The 13,146-nt window shown below is 45.0% G+C and overlaps 1 protein-coding gene across 2 annotated transcripts; it reads left to right on the top strand.

Moving 5' to 3' along the window:
• Window positions 1-423: 423 nt before the first annotated feature.
• Window positions 424-11,086, top strand: LOC147899583 (putative inactive purple acid phosphatase 2). 2 transcript variants are annotated; one of them, XM_087378675.1, is made up of 4 exons: window positions 424-549; window positions 8,200-8,906; window positions 9,340-10,448; window positions 10,527-11,086. In XM_087378675.1, exons 1-4 carry the CDS (start codon window positions 519-521, stop codon window positions 10,579-10,581), a joined length of 1,902 nt encoding a protein of 633 aa, XP_087234801.1. In that variant the 5' UTR covers window positions 424-518; the 3' UTR covers window positions 10,582-11,086. The 2 variants fall into 2 exon arrangements, with proteins under 2 accessions (XP_087234801.1, XP_087234800.1); XM_087378674.1 differs by having other exon boundaries at window positions 9,340-11,086.
• Window positions 11,087-13,146: the final 2,060 nt, after the last annotated feature.

Below are 13,146 nucleotides of genomic sequence, written 5' to 3'. Positions count from 1 at the left end.
TGCACATCTTGGTGGATGCACTAGGAAGAGGGGCCGCTCCACCCCCTGGCTGTACCCGTATTTCCAGTAGGAACACCAATCCCTCTAGGAGTCGACCCATAGCCATCTCCAAGCTGATAACTAAATTTCTTGGGGAAGGAGATCCGCTCTCCCACGTGGAGCAATTTGAGCAAATATGTGAAGCATGCGGTGCTCCAAGAGATCTGGAAATGGTTAACACATTCGGCCTCAGCCTGAATGGCAAGGCAGGGCCTTCAGTTTTGAGGAGAAAGTCAACTGGGAGGTGCCTCAGCCTAAATGGCAAGGCAGGCCAATGGTGTAGGGCCTTCACTTCTGAGGAGAAAGTCAACTGGGAGGCACGTATGGACAATGTGGCTTTGATCTAAGGGCTGCTATTGCATCTGGGCCGACCTAGTAAATAACCCTAGATGCTAGAAGCCAAAAAATGATCTTAAGATGTAAGTAAGCTTAAGAGCTTTATACTTTGGCAGAAAGGAAGGCGATCGTTCTCCATTTCCATGGAGCTTCTTTCAAGAAATTGCTCTGCTGGTATGTAGCGAGTAATGATAAGAATCGATAATTTCTTGATCACACCGCAGATTTCTTGTTCTCTCTAAGCTCTGCATCATCTCTGAGGTTCATTATATGCTTCGGATGAATCATATTGAACTTATCGTCCAGTTTGAGAGGGTTGTTAAATTGTTCAACTCTGTTTATTCACCAATCCTGGCTTGCCAAGCTGACGATGGAGTGTGAAGAGGACGGTTCTGTCTCGCAAGAATCGAAGAGCAGCGATATTGGAGTTACAGCGTCATAAGGAGAAACGTTGTCTTTCGTGAATCGACATAACCGTCGATGTAATTATACAAGATGTGCCATTTGCTAGTTGATCCGCTTCAGCATCAAGCTGAGAGAGTAATCTAGTAAGAGAATTTTGGACGAGTAAGGCCTATGGACGATTGTAACGGGAGATTGATCAAAAGCTAAAACGAAGGACGATTTCGTTTACGGGGTTGGAGCTGTTAAATTATCGGAAGGGAAGTGCAATTCATAAATCGGTAGGCTCGTTTAAGGAAATGTTTAAGATCCTCATCTCTTAGAACCTAGCCAAATTAAGTATGCGTACGTTGTAGGCGTGAACAGCACAGGTATGTGGATCGCTGTATGAGCGTACAGAAGTTGCATCAACCCGTTCTGATTTTATCAATCGGTGGAAGACTTAGTGTAGAGATGGCTACACTTTCTTAGACTTACAAAAGTTAGTGAGCGATGTGAGTTACTTTGAGCTGTTTTCAAGGCCTGCTTAGAAGCCTGGCATCAAACGCTCCTTTAAACTTTTTGAGATTTGATCAAGGTTAATTTTGATTTTTGCATCCTGCTTCGTCCAAACTCATAGTGGCCACTCGGAGATGAAGGAAGGGGGCTAGGGTTGGAGCTCCTGTGAGCTCCAGAAGTCTGAGAGTCGTGCAGATGTCGCCAGAAAAGTGCAGAAACTGAGTGATGAGAAAGGTGGTCCGAGCAAAGAGTCAGGCTCGTATGCCGAGGCGTTAACTCGGATTCAGCAGCAGCAGCTGATGCGATCGAGCTTGCATGTTTGGAACAAGATCTGCAACGCATCAATCTCAGGAAACGTGATGGCTTTCAGAGCAGAGAGGGTCCCTCGAGGAAGGTGGTTCGCCTACAAGTCGACATTAAGCCAGAATCCTTGTGCCGAGAATACAGTAGGTTGCTGGACTGTGGAGTCTTTCTCCTGCTCCTTGGTCGTGTCCTGTCCGAAGACGAATTCCCAAGGTGGGTTGCTTCAGCCTACCAAGGAAATGTCACTCTGGTGGACTATAGATTTGTCGGAAAAGGCTTCTTTCAAGCAACGGTGCAGTCTGTAGGAGAACGCGAGTGGCTCATCTCTAGCTCCATCGGATACAGGGGGAATCTTGTGTATGCAATTCCTTGGAGCGCATCCTTCACCCCAGAAGAGGTCCTTCAGTACGAGTTTCCCTGGTATTAACGAGCTGCTCATTCCGCAGCTGGTCATAGTGGCGTCCTCTCTTGGGAAGGTTCTCTACCTTCCTTCTGTGCAGCCAAAAAAAGCTTCCCCCAAAGTTTCTCTCCTGTGGGACAGAAGAAAGGAGCTACCAGAGGCTTTGGAGTTGGAGATGCCTAATGGGTGGAACCTGTTCGTCGAGGTGCGGTTTGGAATCTTCCCCGTGTTGGAATGGTCACCTCCCCATCTGTAAGGCCCCATATGAGGAGAGCGTGGGGGAGGGAGACCTTGGGCAGGATGTGCCCCAAAAGAAGAGAGGAGGGTACCTGGCTGATCTGCAGGAGCATAAGGCGGAGCAGAGGACAGCAGTAGGGACCCAAGAGAAGAGGCCATGAGCTCACGGATGACGTCAGCAACAGTACGGAACAGTACGGAGCCGAGGCGCACAGGTGTGGGCAGATCAGGGAGCCAAGAAATAGCGCAGCATAGTGGGGGTCTATGGGCAGGTATACAGCCTGCAGCAGGGTCTCCAGCAGCAGCAAAGCGGAGCCTAGCTGAGCCAACCAGGTCGGTTGGGCCAGCCAACCAGGTCTGTCCAGTTGGCCCATTTAGGGCTGGCTGGTCGGTCCATTTGAAAGGGCCTTGAGGCCTATAAAAGGAGAGGCACTTGCCTCATTTCATTATCCAGCATAGCCAGCAGTTCCAGGGCAGAATGGAGCAGCAGGAAGCCTACTCTCTGGGCCTATCTACAGGAGGTGAGAGAGTGCAACAAGGGCTGTTGACTTAGCCAGGAAGGGCTGGACCTTGGCTGTCTTCTAGGGCAGCAAGGTGATGTGATCATCATCACTTGCAGCAGCAGACAGCCAGCAGATAGGAGCAGCAAAGGAGCTTCCCTTGGGCCTATGTTCAGGAGGTGAAGGGAGCACAAGGAGCTGCAGACTAAGAGCTGAGAGAGCTGCCCACCTAGGCTGGTGCAAAGACAGCAAGGTGGAAGGGATTTGGACGGATAGTCTATAGAAGCTCGAGGTGGAGCACGCAGACTGGAGTCTAGAGATAACTGGCTGATAGGAGAAGGACCTTGTGGTAAGATCAGAGGACCACACCATTGGTGGGACTCTGGATCTATATCTTTTGTATTGTGTCCATAGTTTTGGACGGAAATATATTTTTCGTGGTTTCTCTATCTGGCTGGTCCATTGTCTATTGATGAGTCTGCACATCTAATATATGTGATGCACATTAAGTAAAGAAGTTTGTGATTCCACACCCCACACGCACACTGTGTGAGCTCCTGGGCATCACTGTAAGTCTTCTGCTGTGCGTACCCTCTGTTGGGTCATTTCTAACACCCCGATGCATGTTACTTCTGCAAAAAGAGCGGCCATTTTGCCAGAGAATGCCCTGAACGTGCGTCTGAGAAGACGGGAGCAACCAACTTTCCAGAAGAAACGGAGAGAGAGCAGACAAACAACGTCAGGGTGGAAGAAAACAAGCACAGCCAAGAGGTGCGGGCATTATTGTGGAGTGGCGATGCTCCATTGGAAAAACAGCAGGAGGAAATGGACGCTAGCCACTTACAGAAGAACAAGCACAATGATATGGCTTTGGAAAGGAGAGGTGAAGCTAGTGAGACACATACGGAAGGTGCTCAAAGGAGAAAGACTGAACAGAGAGAGATGCATGAAGGCTCTCAAGGAGACGCGAACCCCACAGAAACGAGCCCCGAAAGGATTGAGTCCCTTAGAGACATCTAGAGCTTGGTGAGAAAAGGAGCGTTTATCAACATCTACGCACCCTTGGCGGATGAAATGGAACGGGACGATGATGACGATGATGAAGGATGAAGCAGAGACCAGAAGGCCATCATTGGCCTTCATTTCCTGGAACATCAGGGGTGCATTTGCTACATGGAAACAGAAAGCTGTAAGGAGGTTGCTCAGTGTACATAAACCGACAATTTTGGCTCTACAGGAGTTGAAGACGGGATCGAAGAACACGGAAGGTCTGCAGGTGCATGGATATAGATGCCTTAGCAACTACCCATAGGAGGGGAAGGGAGGAACTGCCTTGCTGATCAGCGAGCAGCTCTGGGTCCTCTCTGTTATCAATGGAGATGAAGGTGAGTTTCTAGTTGCAAAGATGGGGATTCACGATACTAAGTTTTTGGTTCTGTCAGTTTATGCCCCAAACTCTTCGGCTGGAAGGGAAAATCTTTGGGGAAGGCTCAAAAATATTGTGGAAGACAAGCAGGCGGTACTCCTGGGCGATTGGAACAATGCCCTTTGCTCGTGCTACCGCTCCCACGAAGGTGCTGAAATCTCAGTAAGTGAACTGGATGCCTGGCAACATTTGGAGAAGTGTTGCGACTTGGTAGACTGGGTCACCTTTGACAATCTCAACAACGTTCAGGTTTTCACATGGCACAATAAGCAGGTTGGTGAAGCTTGGAGAGCGGCCCGTCTAGACAGGATTTACCTCACACAGGGAGCATGGTGGATTAAGCCTCGGTTGCATGGGTGTGTGTTGACAGACTCAATCACCTCTGATCATTTTCCATTAGTGATTTATTTTGATCTTCATGCGGCTAAAGCATCTAACAGAGGGCCGATGCCTTTTAAGTGGAACTCGTCCCATATAGGGAAGAAAGGGTTTGATGATTTGATTTGCACGGCTTGGAGAGAGGCTGCCCGCTCAAGCTCCCACCTGGTTGGGGACTGGAATAGATGCATTCAGGCAGTAGTGACAGCGGCAAAAAGCTATGGCAGAAACAGAGCAAGATGCAATAGACTTGCAGAGGCTAATGCCAGCATGGCAAGAGGGGCACTTCTACAGGCTTTGCAAAAGAATCCGAAAGACAGTCATCTGTCGACGATGCTTAATGCCACAGAGCTGTTCTTGAGAGAGCAAGAGCACCGTAGACGAGCAGCAGCCCGTATCCATTCGAGGCTTAGATGGCTTGAGGAGGGTGATAGGCCCGTCTGCCTACTTCTTCAGAGCAGTCAAAGAGAAGAGACAAAGGGAGGCTTTAGTGATGATCAAAGATGACGACGGCAACCTGATCACAAGTGATGAAGGAATCACAGAAGTATTTGTGCAACACCTGTCAAGGGTCTCAGGTTCTTCCCCTAACAAACCAGCAGATTATGGAACCAGGATGAAAGCATTCCTGGCTGATATGCCTCGGAAGGGCCATGACTTTGAAGTGACTATGCTACAGAGACCCTTCTCTGAGAACGAGGTCAAGTTTACAGTTATGCAACTGGCGAAAGAGAAAACTCGGGGACCAGACGGAATTCCTGCTGAGTTCTTTCAAGCCTACTGGGACACCTGCAAGGGTTAGATGGTAAAGCTGATCAATTGGTGCAGATCTAAGGGTAGAATACCCAGGAAAATGAACACTGGTGTGATCAAACTGATCCCTAAGGGACACAATACACTAAGCCCGGGTCAATGGAGACCGCTTACAATGCTGAACACGATCTATAAGATTATAGTTAAGCTGATAGCAAATAGGATTAAATTCCTGCTTGCAAGGCTTATTCACCCCCATCAGTTCGGGTTTGTAACGGGCAGAAATATCCACGATGCGGTACTGAATGCACTGCTGGCTATAGACTATGCATTGGCTAGCAATGAGAAAATAGTCATGCTCAATCTAGACCTGGAGAAGGCATATGATAGAGTGAGCTGGGAGTTTTTGCTCGGATGCTTGGAAGCGCTCAGCTTTGGAAGAGGGTTTTGCAGGATGGTAAGCATGCTGTTCACAAACGCTCGGGCCTCAGTCTCAATAAATGGCTATGAATATCAGAAGTTTCAACTGAAAAGGTCAATACGTCAGGGCTGCCCACTGGCACCTCTGGGATTTGCCATTGCTACAGAACCTTTGCTGGTACAGATAGATAGACACCTCAATAGTGGAAGCATAAGGGGTATGAAGCTGCCAGATGATTCTCTGTTCTGCTCACAATTTTTTGCAGACGATAATACTAATTCTCAGGTTGGAACTGAAAGCAACATAACCAGATTTTTAGAGATAGTCAGTGAGTTTGCTGCTTTATCTGATTCGAAAGAAAATAAGGATAAAACTACAGCTCTATGGATAGGATGGGATGAAAACCCTGAATGGGCAAGCAGGTTTGAGTTTAAGTGGGTCCCGAAGGGGCAAGTGATAGTACCTCGGTTGTCCTCTCGGAGTTGGACTCTCTCTAAAAGATAAATTTGATTGGGCAGTCCGAAAAATCAAGGAGAAGCTTGACAGATGGAATGGGAAGTCTATATCCTTAGCTGGTAGAATCACCATTGCCAAACAGATGCTCGAGTCAATGCTGGTTTATGTTCTCTCGGTTATGCCCTTTTCTAAGGTCAATCTGAATAAGATGGATAGGCTCATATCGAACTTCGTGTGGGAAGGGAGGTGGCACGCCATGAAATGGGAGTTATTGACAGTATCTAAGGAAAACGGAGGTGCAGGACTGATTTCCATGAAGTAAAAGAATGATATGTTGTGCAGCAAATGGCTACTGCAGCTAGGCAGCAAACAGCCGTGGGCAGTGATTTCAAGGTTGCTCATCTGTCTAGACTATCCATGGCAAGATGTGGTTATATCTGAATTTGCAGTCAAAATACCTCAATCGGAGCTACTCATAAGACTGGTCCAAGTGTGGAAATCAAAGGTAAAAGGCTGCACGTTGGGAGGATTGAGGTTGCTACACGGTGATGCTTCTCTTGGGAGATCAATGTGGCTGTCTGAATGGCCGTTTGTCAGTGGACCCCTGCTTCCTAAGAGTCACCCAAGACTAGCTGCCAGGATGTTCAAGAAAGGACTTCAAACTTTCTTTCAAGTTTGGGACCCTGGTGGAAAGAAATGGATGGAAACTGAAATTATTGGGCAGAAATACGGGCTAACTGCATGGGAAGAGGAGGTGCTAGCTGTCCTACTGAGTAGGATCAAAGAGGACTGGCCAACTAGCCAGATTCTTCAAGAAGAGGTGGGCTTCAGGGGCTTCCTCTGGGCGAATGGGAAACCCTTCACTAAAGTTTGGGAATGTTCCTGGATTCATCTAGGTATAAACCCTTCACTAAAGTTGAAAGACTTTAAGGAGAGATCATCTACGATAGTTCCTACGACTGCAAGAGGACAATGGAAATTTCAGGCTCCCAATGACAGCCTGACAGTGTAGGGAATACGGCTTAGAAGGGCATGGGGGGCAACCCCATCATACAAACTGAATCTGCTCCTTTGGAGAGTGATTGTTGGGAAAATGCCTATGAGAGCAAGAATTGCCAAATGGAATCCCAATGTTGGCCCTACTTGCTTGCTTTGCAAGTCAGGGAGGGAAACCCATATGCACTTATTCTGGCATTGCTTCTTCAGCAAAGAGGTTTGGAAGCAGACAATTCACAGTCTGGCCAGAGCTCAGATCCATCTCAAAGTTAGCTGGAAAATGGCCCTCTTAGGAGATAGGGGTGGACTGCCTGACCCCTTATATGATTTTTGGCAGCTGGTTAGAGGGTTCGTGATTCAACATATTTGGAAGGAGAGAAACGACTTAGTCTATCACAGACCCCATCTTGGGAGAATGCTGGCTGCGGCTATACTAGATGATATAAGAAAGGCTGTACAGTTTTTCGGGAAAGATAATGAAAGCTTTAGAGTGATAGGTAGAAGCTTGAACTAGAGGTGTTTGCCTCTCTTTCTAAGGCTGCCTTCTCTTCTTGTACAGTCCACTTTACCTTTAATACATACTTTCGTTACCGCAAAAAAAAAAACCTTTTTGAGATTTGATTACATGAATGAATGTATTCATCTACAGCTTCAGGACTGCCCATTATTCTTACAATGATTATATCAGCCTTTGTGCCTCGATCTAATCTGTCAAGCAGAACCCAGGATGACCAACTATCTACCTTCCTTAAATCACTGTTTCTCCTTAAGGTGTTTCGTGAAAGGAAGAATATTGTGTGTGTGTGTGTGTGTGTAAGAGAGAGAGAGAGAGAGAGAGAGAGACAGAGAGAGAGGGGAAGGATATTGAAGGATATTGTGTGTGTGTGTGTGAGAGAGAGAGAGAGAGAGAGAGAGAGAGAGATCTCCTAGTGTGAGGAGGTGAACACTTTACTTACTTTTGTGCATTGTGGGAGCCTCATATATCTTATGAAATATCTAGGTGAAGTCCTTTTTCGAGTTTGCTCAAGTTCTAATGTACGTTGTTGATATGCAGCTGTACTTTCGAGGAAAGTCACATGGCTTCTTGTGCTCATGTTCATCTTAACCATCAATCACCAAGGTTGGGCATTTGCAATGGAATTTAATGTCTTCCCAAGTACACTGAATCGTTCTGGTGATGCTGTTACTATTAAATGGAAAGACATTGGCTTACCTAATAAGCTGGACTGGATTGGATTGTACACACCTCCTTACTCTGAGGACAAACATTACATTGGATACATCTTGCTATCTTCATGTTCAGGCTGGTATCAAGGATCATGCGCATTGAACATGTCTCTAATGAACATGCGGGAAGCTTACCAATTCCGTCTATTTCGAGGAGAAACAGTGAACACGACAAAAGATATTCCCACAAACCACGATTTTACTCCTGTGCCCAACACCACTCACCGCCTTGCGGTAAGTCCAAACATCGTGTTCAAAGATTGGAATGAGCCAACACAGATTCATCTCTCCTTGACCTCAACAAGTACCGAAATGCGGGTCATGTTTGTTACCCGAGATGCAATCAAAAGTTATGTGAGATATGGTTTGAAGAGAGATGATCTTAGCTACACGCATGAGACCTCCAAGGCTACCTATCAACAATCTGACATGTGTCATGCCCCTGCAAATCATAGCTTCGCTTGGAGAAATCCTGGCTACATACATGATGTGGTGATGGACAAGTTGGACCCTGGTAGACTGTATTTCTATCAGGTAGGCTTTGTATGCACAACGTTCTTTTTTGGAATCAACAGTATTGAAGTCTGCCCTATACATTGAGAGAATAACGTTATTATCCAGAGTGATTCAAGGGGTTTAAATCCGTTTAATGAACCACATTTTCCATTAGCCACTGGTGTGTGCATCACATAGATATGTGTCTTAGCTATAGGGTTTGAAATCGTTAGGATCAAAGCATTATGACCCGTTTCTTAAGGATCCAGATGTTGAGCAACCTGCAGGGGTGACATCGTAATTTGTGGACATACCATGCCTAACAGGATTATGGAATTGAGCTGCAGTAGTATACCCATGTGATCCTTATGGTCATATGTGCACTTTTCTGTTTTCCCAGAATTCTGATCTTGGTTTGGTTTCATGCACTGTGACAGCTCGGTCAACTTTTAATTATGTTCTTTTGATATAGGTGGGAAGTGATGAAGGCGGATGGAGTAAAGTTCACAGCTTCACATCGATGGACTTTAACAGTGATGAGACGAATGCATTGCTGTTTGGTGACCTGGGAACATCACCTCCTTACACAACTATAATAAGGACACAACGAGAGAGTTTAAATACAGTGAAGTGGCTGAGACGGGACCTAAATGAACTAATGGGCAAACCTGTTTTTATTTCTCACATCGGAGATATAAGTTATGCTCGTGGTTATGCCTGGTTATGGGATTCTTTCTTTACACAGATAGAACCAATAGCATCCCAAGCTCCTTATCATGTCTGCATTGGCAACCATGAGTATGACTGGCCCTCTCAACCTTGGATGCCATCGTGGGCAGAGGATGTTTTTAGGACTGATGGAGGTGGAGAATGTGGTATTCCTTACAGCATGAGATTTCACATGCCCGGCAACTCTACTTTCCCAACCGGAGTGGGCTCATTGCCAACGAAGAATCTGTATTACTCATTAGATGTTGGTATTGTTCATTTTGTCTATTTCTCCACAGAGACTAATTTCCTCCAGGGCAGTCCTCAATACACTTTTCTTGTTGAAGATCTCAAGAGCGTAGATCGGCATAAAACTCCATACGTTGTATTTCTTGGTCATCGTCCCATGTACAGCAGCGATGGTTTTAGTGACAAAGAGACATTTTTTTTGTCACACATCCGAGAGCATCTAGAACCCATCTTGGTGGAAAACAAAGTGAACCTTGCCTTATGGGGGCACGTTCATAAATATGAAAGGACATGTGCAATACATAATTTTACTTGTGCAGACGCTGATTCAGGAGAGATTCTTCCTGTACATGTTGTCATTGGGATGGGAGGTGCCGATTGGCAACCTCACGACAGACCAATGCCGGAATATAAGGATATTCCAATTTATCCTCAGCCTGTTTGGTCTCGTTTTCGTAGTACTGAATTTGGTTATACTAGGTTGCATGCTTCACGCAGTACTTTGACCTTGTCCTACATTGGCAATCATGATGGCAAAATTCATGATGTTGTTTCAATTGACTCCACATTTACAACTACCGCTTCGTCAAAAACATGTAACACTGGGGACTGGTCATGCAACTGGTTCATGTTCCGAGTGGTGGGAGTTGCTAGTGTTGGATTTCTGTTGACCTTTATGGTAATCTCTTATTTCATTCGCAGGAAACTTGTGAGGCAACTGTGGCAACCGATTCAGAATAGTGAGCCCGATTTGTGATGAGGTTGGAATTTCAGTCAAAAACTTGTGTTGATATTGGCAGTACAAAACAAATATTTACAAAGCAGATGATAGTGTGAGGTGAGGGTATTGCTTAATTATATTTAACTGCAGGAAAGGCTCCAAAGATATAGCAGAAGCTTTTGCATGTTGAGCCCACATCTCCTTCGCTAACTGCAATTACAAAAAACACAATGAAGTGGAGGCTGAGGGGTTTAGTTTGCCTTCTGTTCCTGCTATTCTCTAGGTATATTTTAGTGGGTACAACTTCTTACATGGAAGGCTTGCAGACTCAGATGATGCCACAGAGGCCTTTTAAATCACATTACTTCAAATCTCTGATTGAAAATGGTATTTTGTCTTTGACAACCATCCCAGCTGCTCATGCCATTAAGGAGTGTATATGTTCAAAACAAGAAAACGTATACTTTCAAGTTTCCTTAGAAAGGATTAGACTGTTGCGATGCTTGGTGATTAAAAGTTAAACTTTTGTTTACGGCCAGAATAAGCAGATCTTAAGTGTTTAGCTCTTGTGAAGCCACGTGCCACAGCATGTTTGGTTCACGGTGGATCAACAACGATAAGTCACTATGAGCATTTTCAGCAGCTAGCTCTATTCTTTTACTGACTCCTCACCTTTGGATTTTGACATGAGATCAGAGGAGTTGGTTGGTTGCAACTCGTGGACATGCGCAATGCATAGTAGTTCAAAGACTGCTCCCTACTGAAGTTTTCAAAGGAATTGAATGGGTACTGATTTTCCAAGTGTTGCAAGATGAGTGGAGGCTTGACATGTTAAATCTGTCTAGTCCAGGATCTAATTGACAGACACCTGTCTTTTGCAGAGAAGGAATTTATGCGTTGATTTTGACTTCTTTTCCTTTCTTTATGGGAACTGTCGCTGAACAAGCACAAGTTCCTGCGAAGGTGGAAGAATTTCTTGCAAGATAAGAAGTGTTGGTTTCTAAGGCTAGTTACAGTCTTGATTGACTGTCCAGAAGGGATTTCATCCAATGAGAGTGTGAAGGTTGTGAGCCAATCTACTCGGTTAGTATTGCAGGTCTTTAATTGGATGGGTACTTGTATCTGTGAATCACATCGTGACCTATGTGATGCTTTTGTTGTTACTATACCTGATTAAAACTTAAGCACGATGGCTGCCTTGGGTACTGATGCAATCATACCTGTTGTTAGTCTCTCTCTCTCTGTCTCTCCCCCCCCCCCTCTCTCTCTCTCTCTCTCTCTCTCTCTCTCTCTCTCTCTGCCTTTCTTACCAGAGTTCTTTAGTAATTCTCAATCTGTAGGATTGAATATATGCTAGTGCTTTAAGGTATATTGAGTTGTATATCTCTCACATTGTTGGGTTTACAGGTCTCGAAGTCACATCGTATGTGTGTGTGTGTGTGTGTGTGTGTGTGTGTGTGTGTGTGAGAGAGAGAGAGAGACAGAGAGAGCAAAGTAGATCAGCTACTACTCAGAACTAGAAACGGTAATAAAAGACTTCTAACTAAGCCAAAGGAAGGTCTCCATGGGTATGAGAGACCGATACAAACAAGAGTGGTAATATCTACAAAAAGAGAGAAAGTGTGTGTGTGCTATGAGTTCTGATTGTAGCTGTCCAAGCTGTCCAAGTCCCGACCTTGGGTCGGCTATGAATGGCATTCTGCTTAATGGAAAGGCTCTTTCACCCCCTCCAAAAAAAGTGTGTGTGTGTATGTGTAGATATATTATATCTACATACATCATACATACATGTATTTGACAGAAGAATTCTCAGAATTACAAAAAGGACCAAATGAAGCTTCCTGTTTGGATTCGATGTCAACTCATTACGTTAGCACTAGCTTAATCATTTTGGAGGGCAACACAATATTTTCTAGACAGCATTATATGCATTTGGACCCTTTGAAACGGCTGTATTTCAAAGAGTATGGAGTTGTGGAATGCGGTTTCGAGCACAGCTCTTCTAGGCTCTTCAAGTAGCATTACTAAATGTCAGATTTTACAATTGACAGGTCAATTTTTATGTAATGCTTAGCCCTAAGAATGTTGCCAAGTGCCAATATTGCACCAGGGTTTGCCTAGAAAGGTTGTAAGTTGACATTGGTACTTGAATTTCTGTTTTTTCTCAGTATTGCTGGATGCTGATGCAATTTTCTTTCAGAATGGCACAAATTTATATGATTGGAGGCTTGTACAAATTATGTAAGCAGGGATATCTTCATGAGGCACTTGAGGATCTAATCCACCGACACTCAAAATTACCATGACCTGTCATTTTGCAGAGAAAGAATTTGTAATAATTCTCTCTTAAATGGTGCGTTGTCCTATCAGCTAGATTAGATGCTCATTTGAGAGAGACTAAAATGAAATTTTTTAGACTTCACAAGCAGTTGTAGCTTGAATAAAGAGATTTTGGACTACTTTTTGATTAGCCTTCTTCTTTAGTGCTAGCCGTCGTCATGGCTGAGTCTGCCCTTCACCTTCGGAGTGCCGACAGAGACTTAGTATGAAGACTTTGTATAAATGGTTGCTCAAGTATGTGTGGGTGTGTGGATTTGTATG

Source organism: Dipteris shenzhenensis, chromosome 8, assembly GCF_047967505.1.
Source record: "Dipteris shenzhenensis isolate YYH24624 ecotype China chromosome 8, Dip_SZ_1.0, whole genome shotgun sequence".
NCBI classification, from domain to species: domain Eukaryota; kingdom Viridiplantae; phylum Streptophyta; class Polypodiopsida; order Gleicheniales; family Dipteridaceae; genus Dipteris; species Dipteris shenzhenensis.
This window is presented reverse-complemented; position numbering and strand designations above follow the sequence as displayed.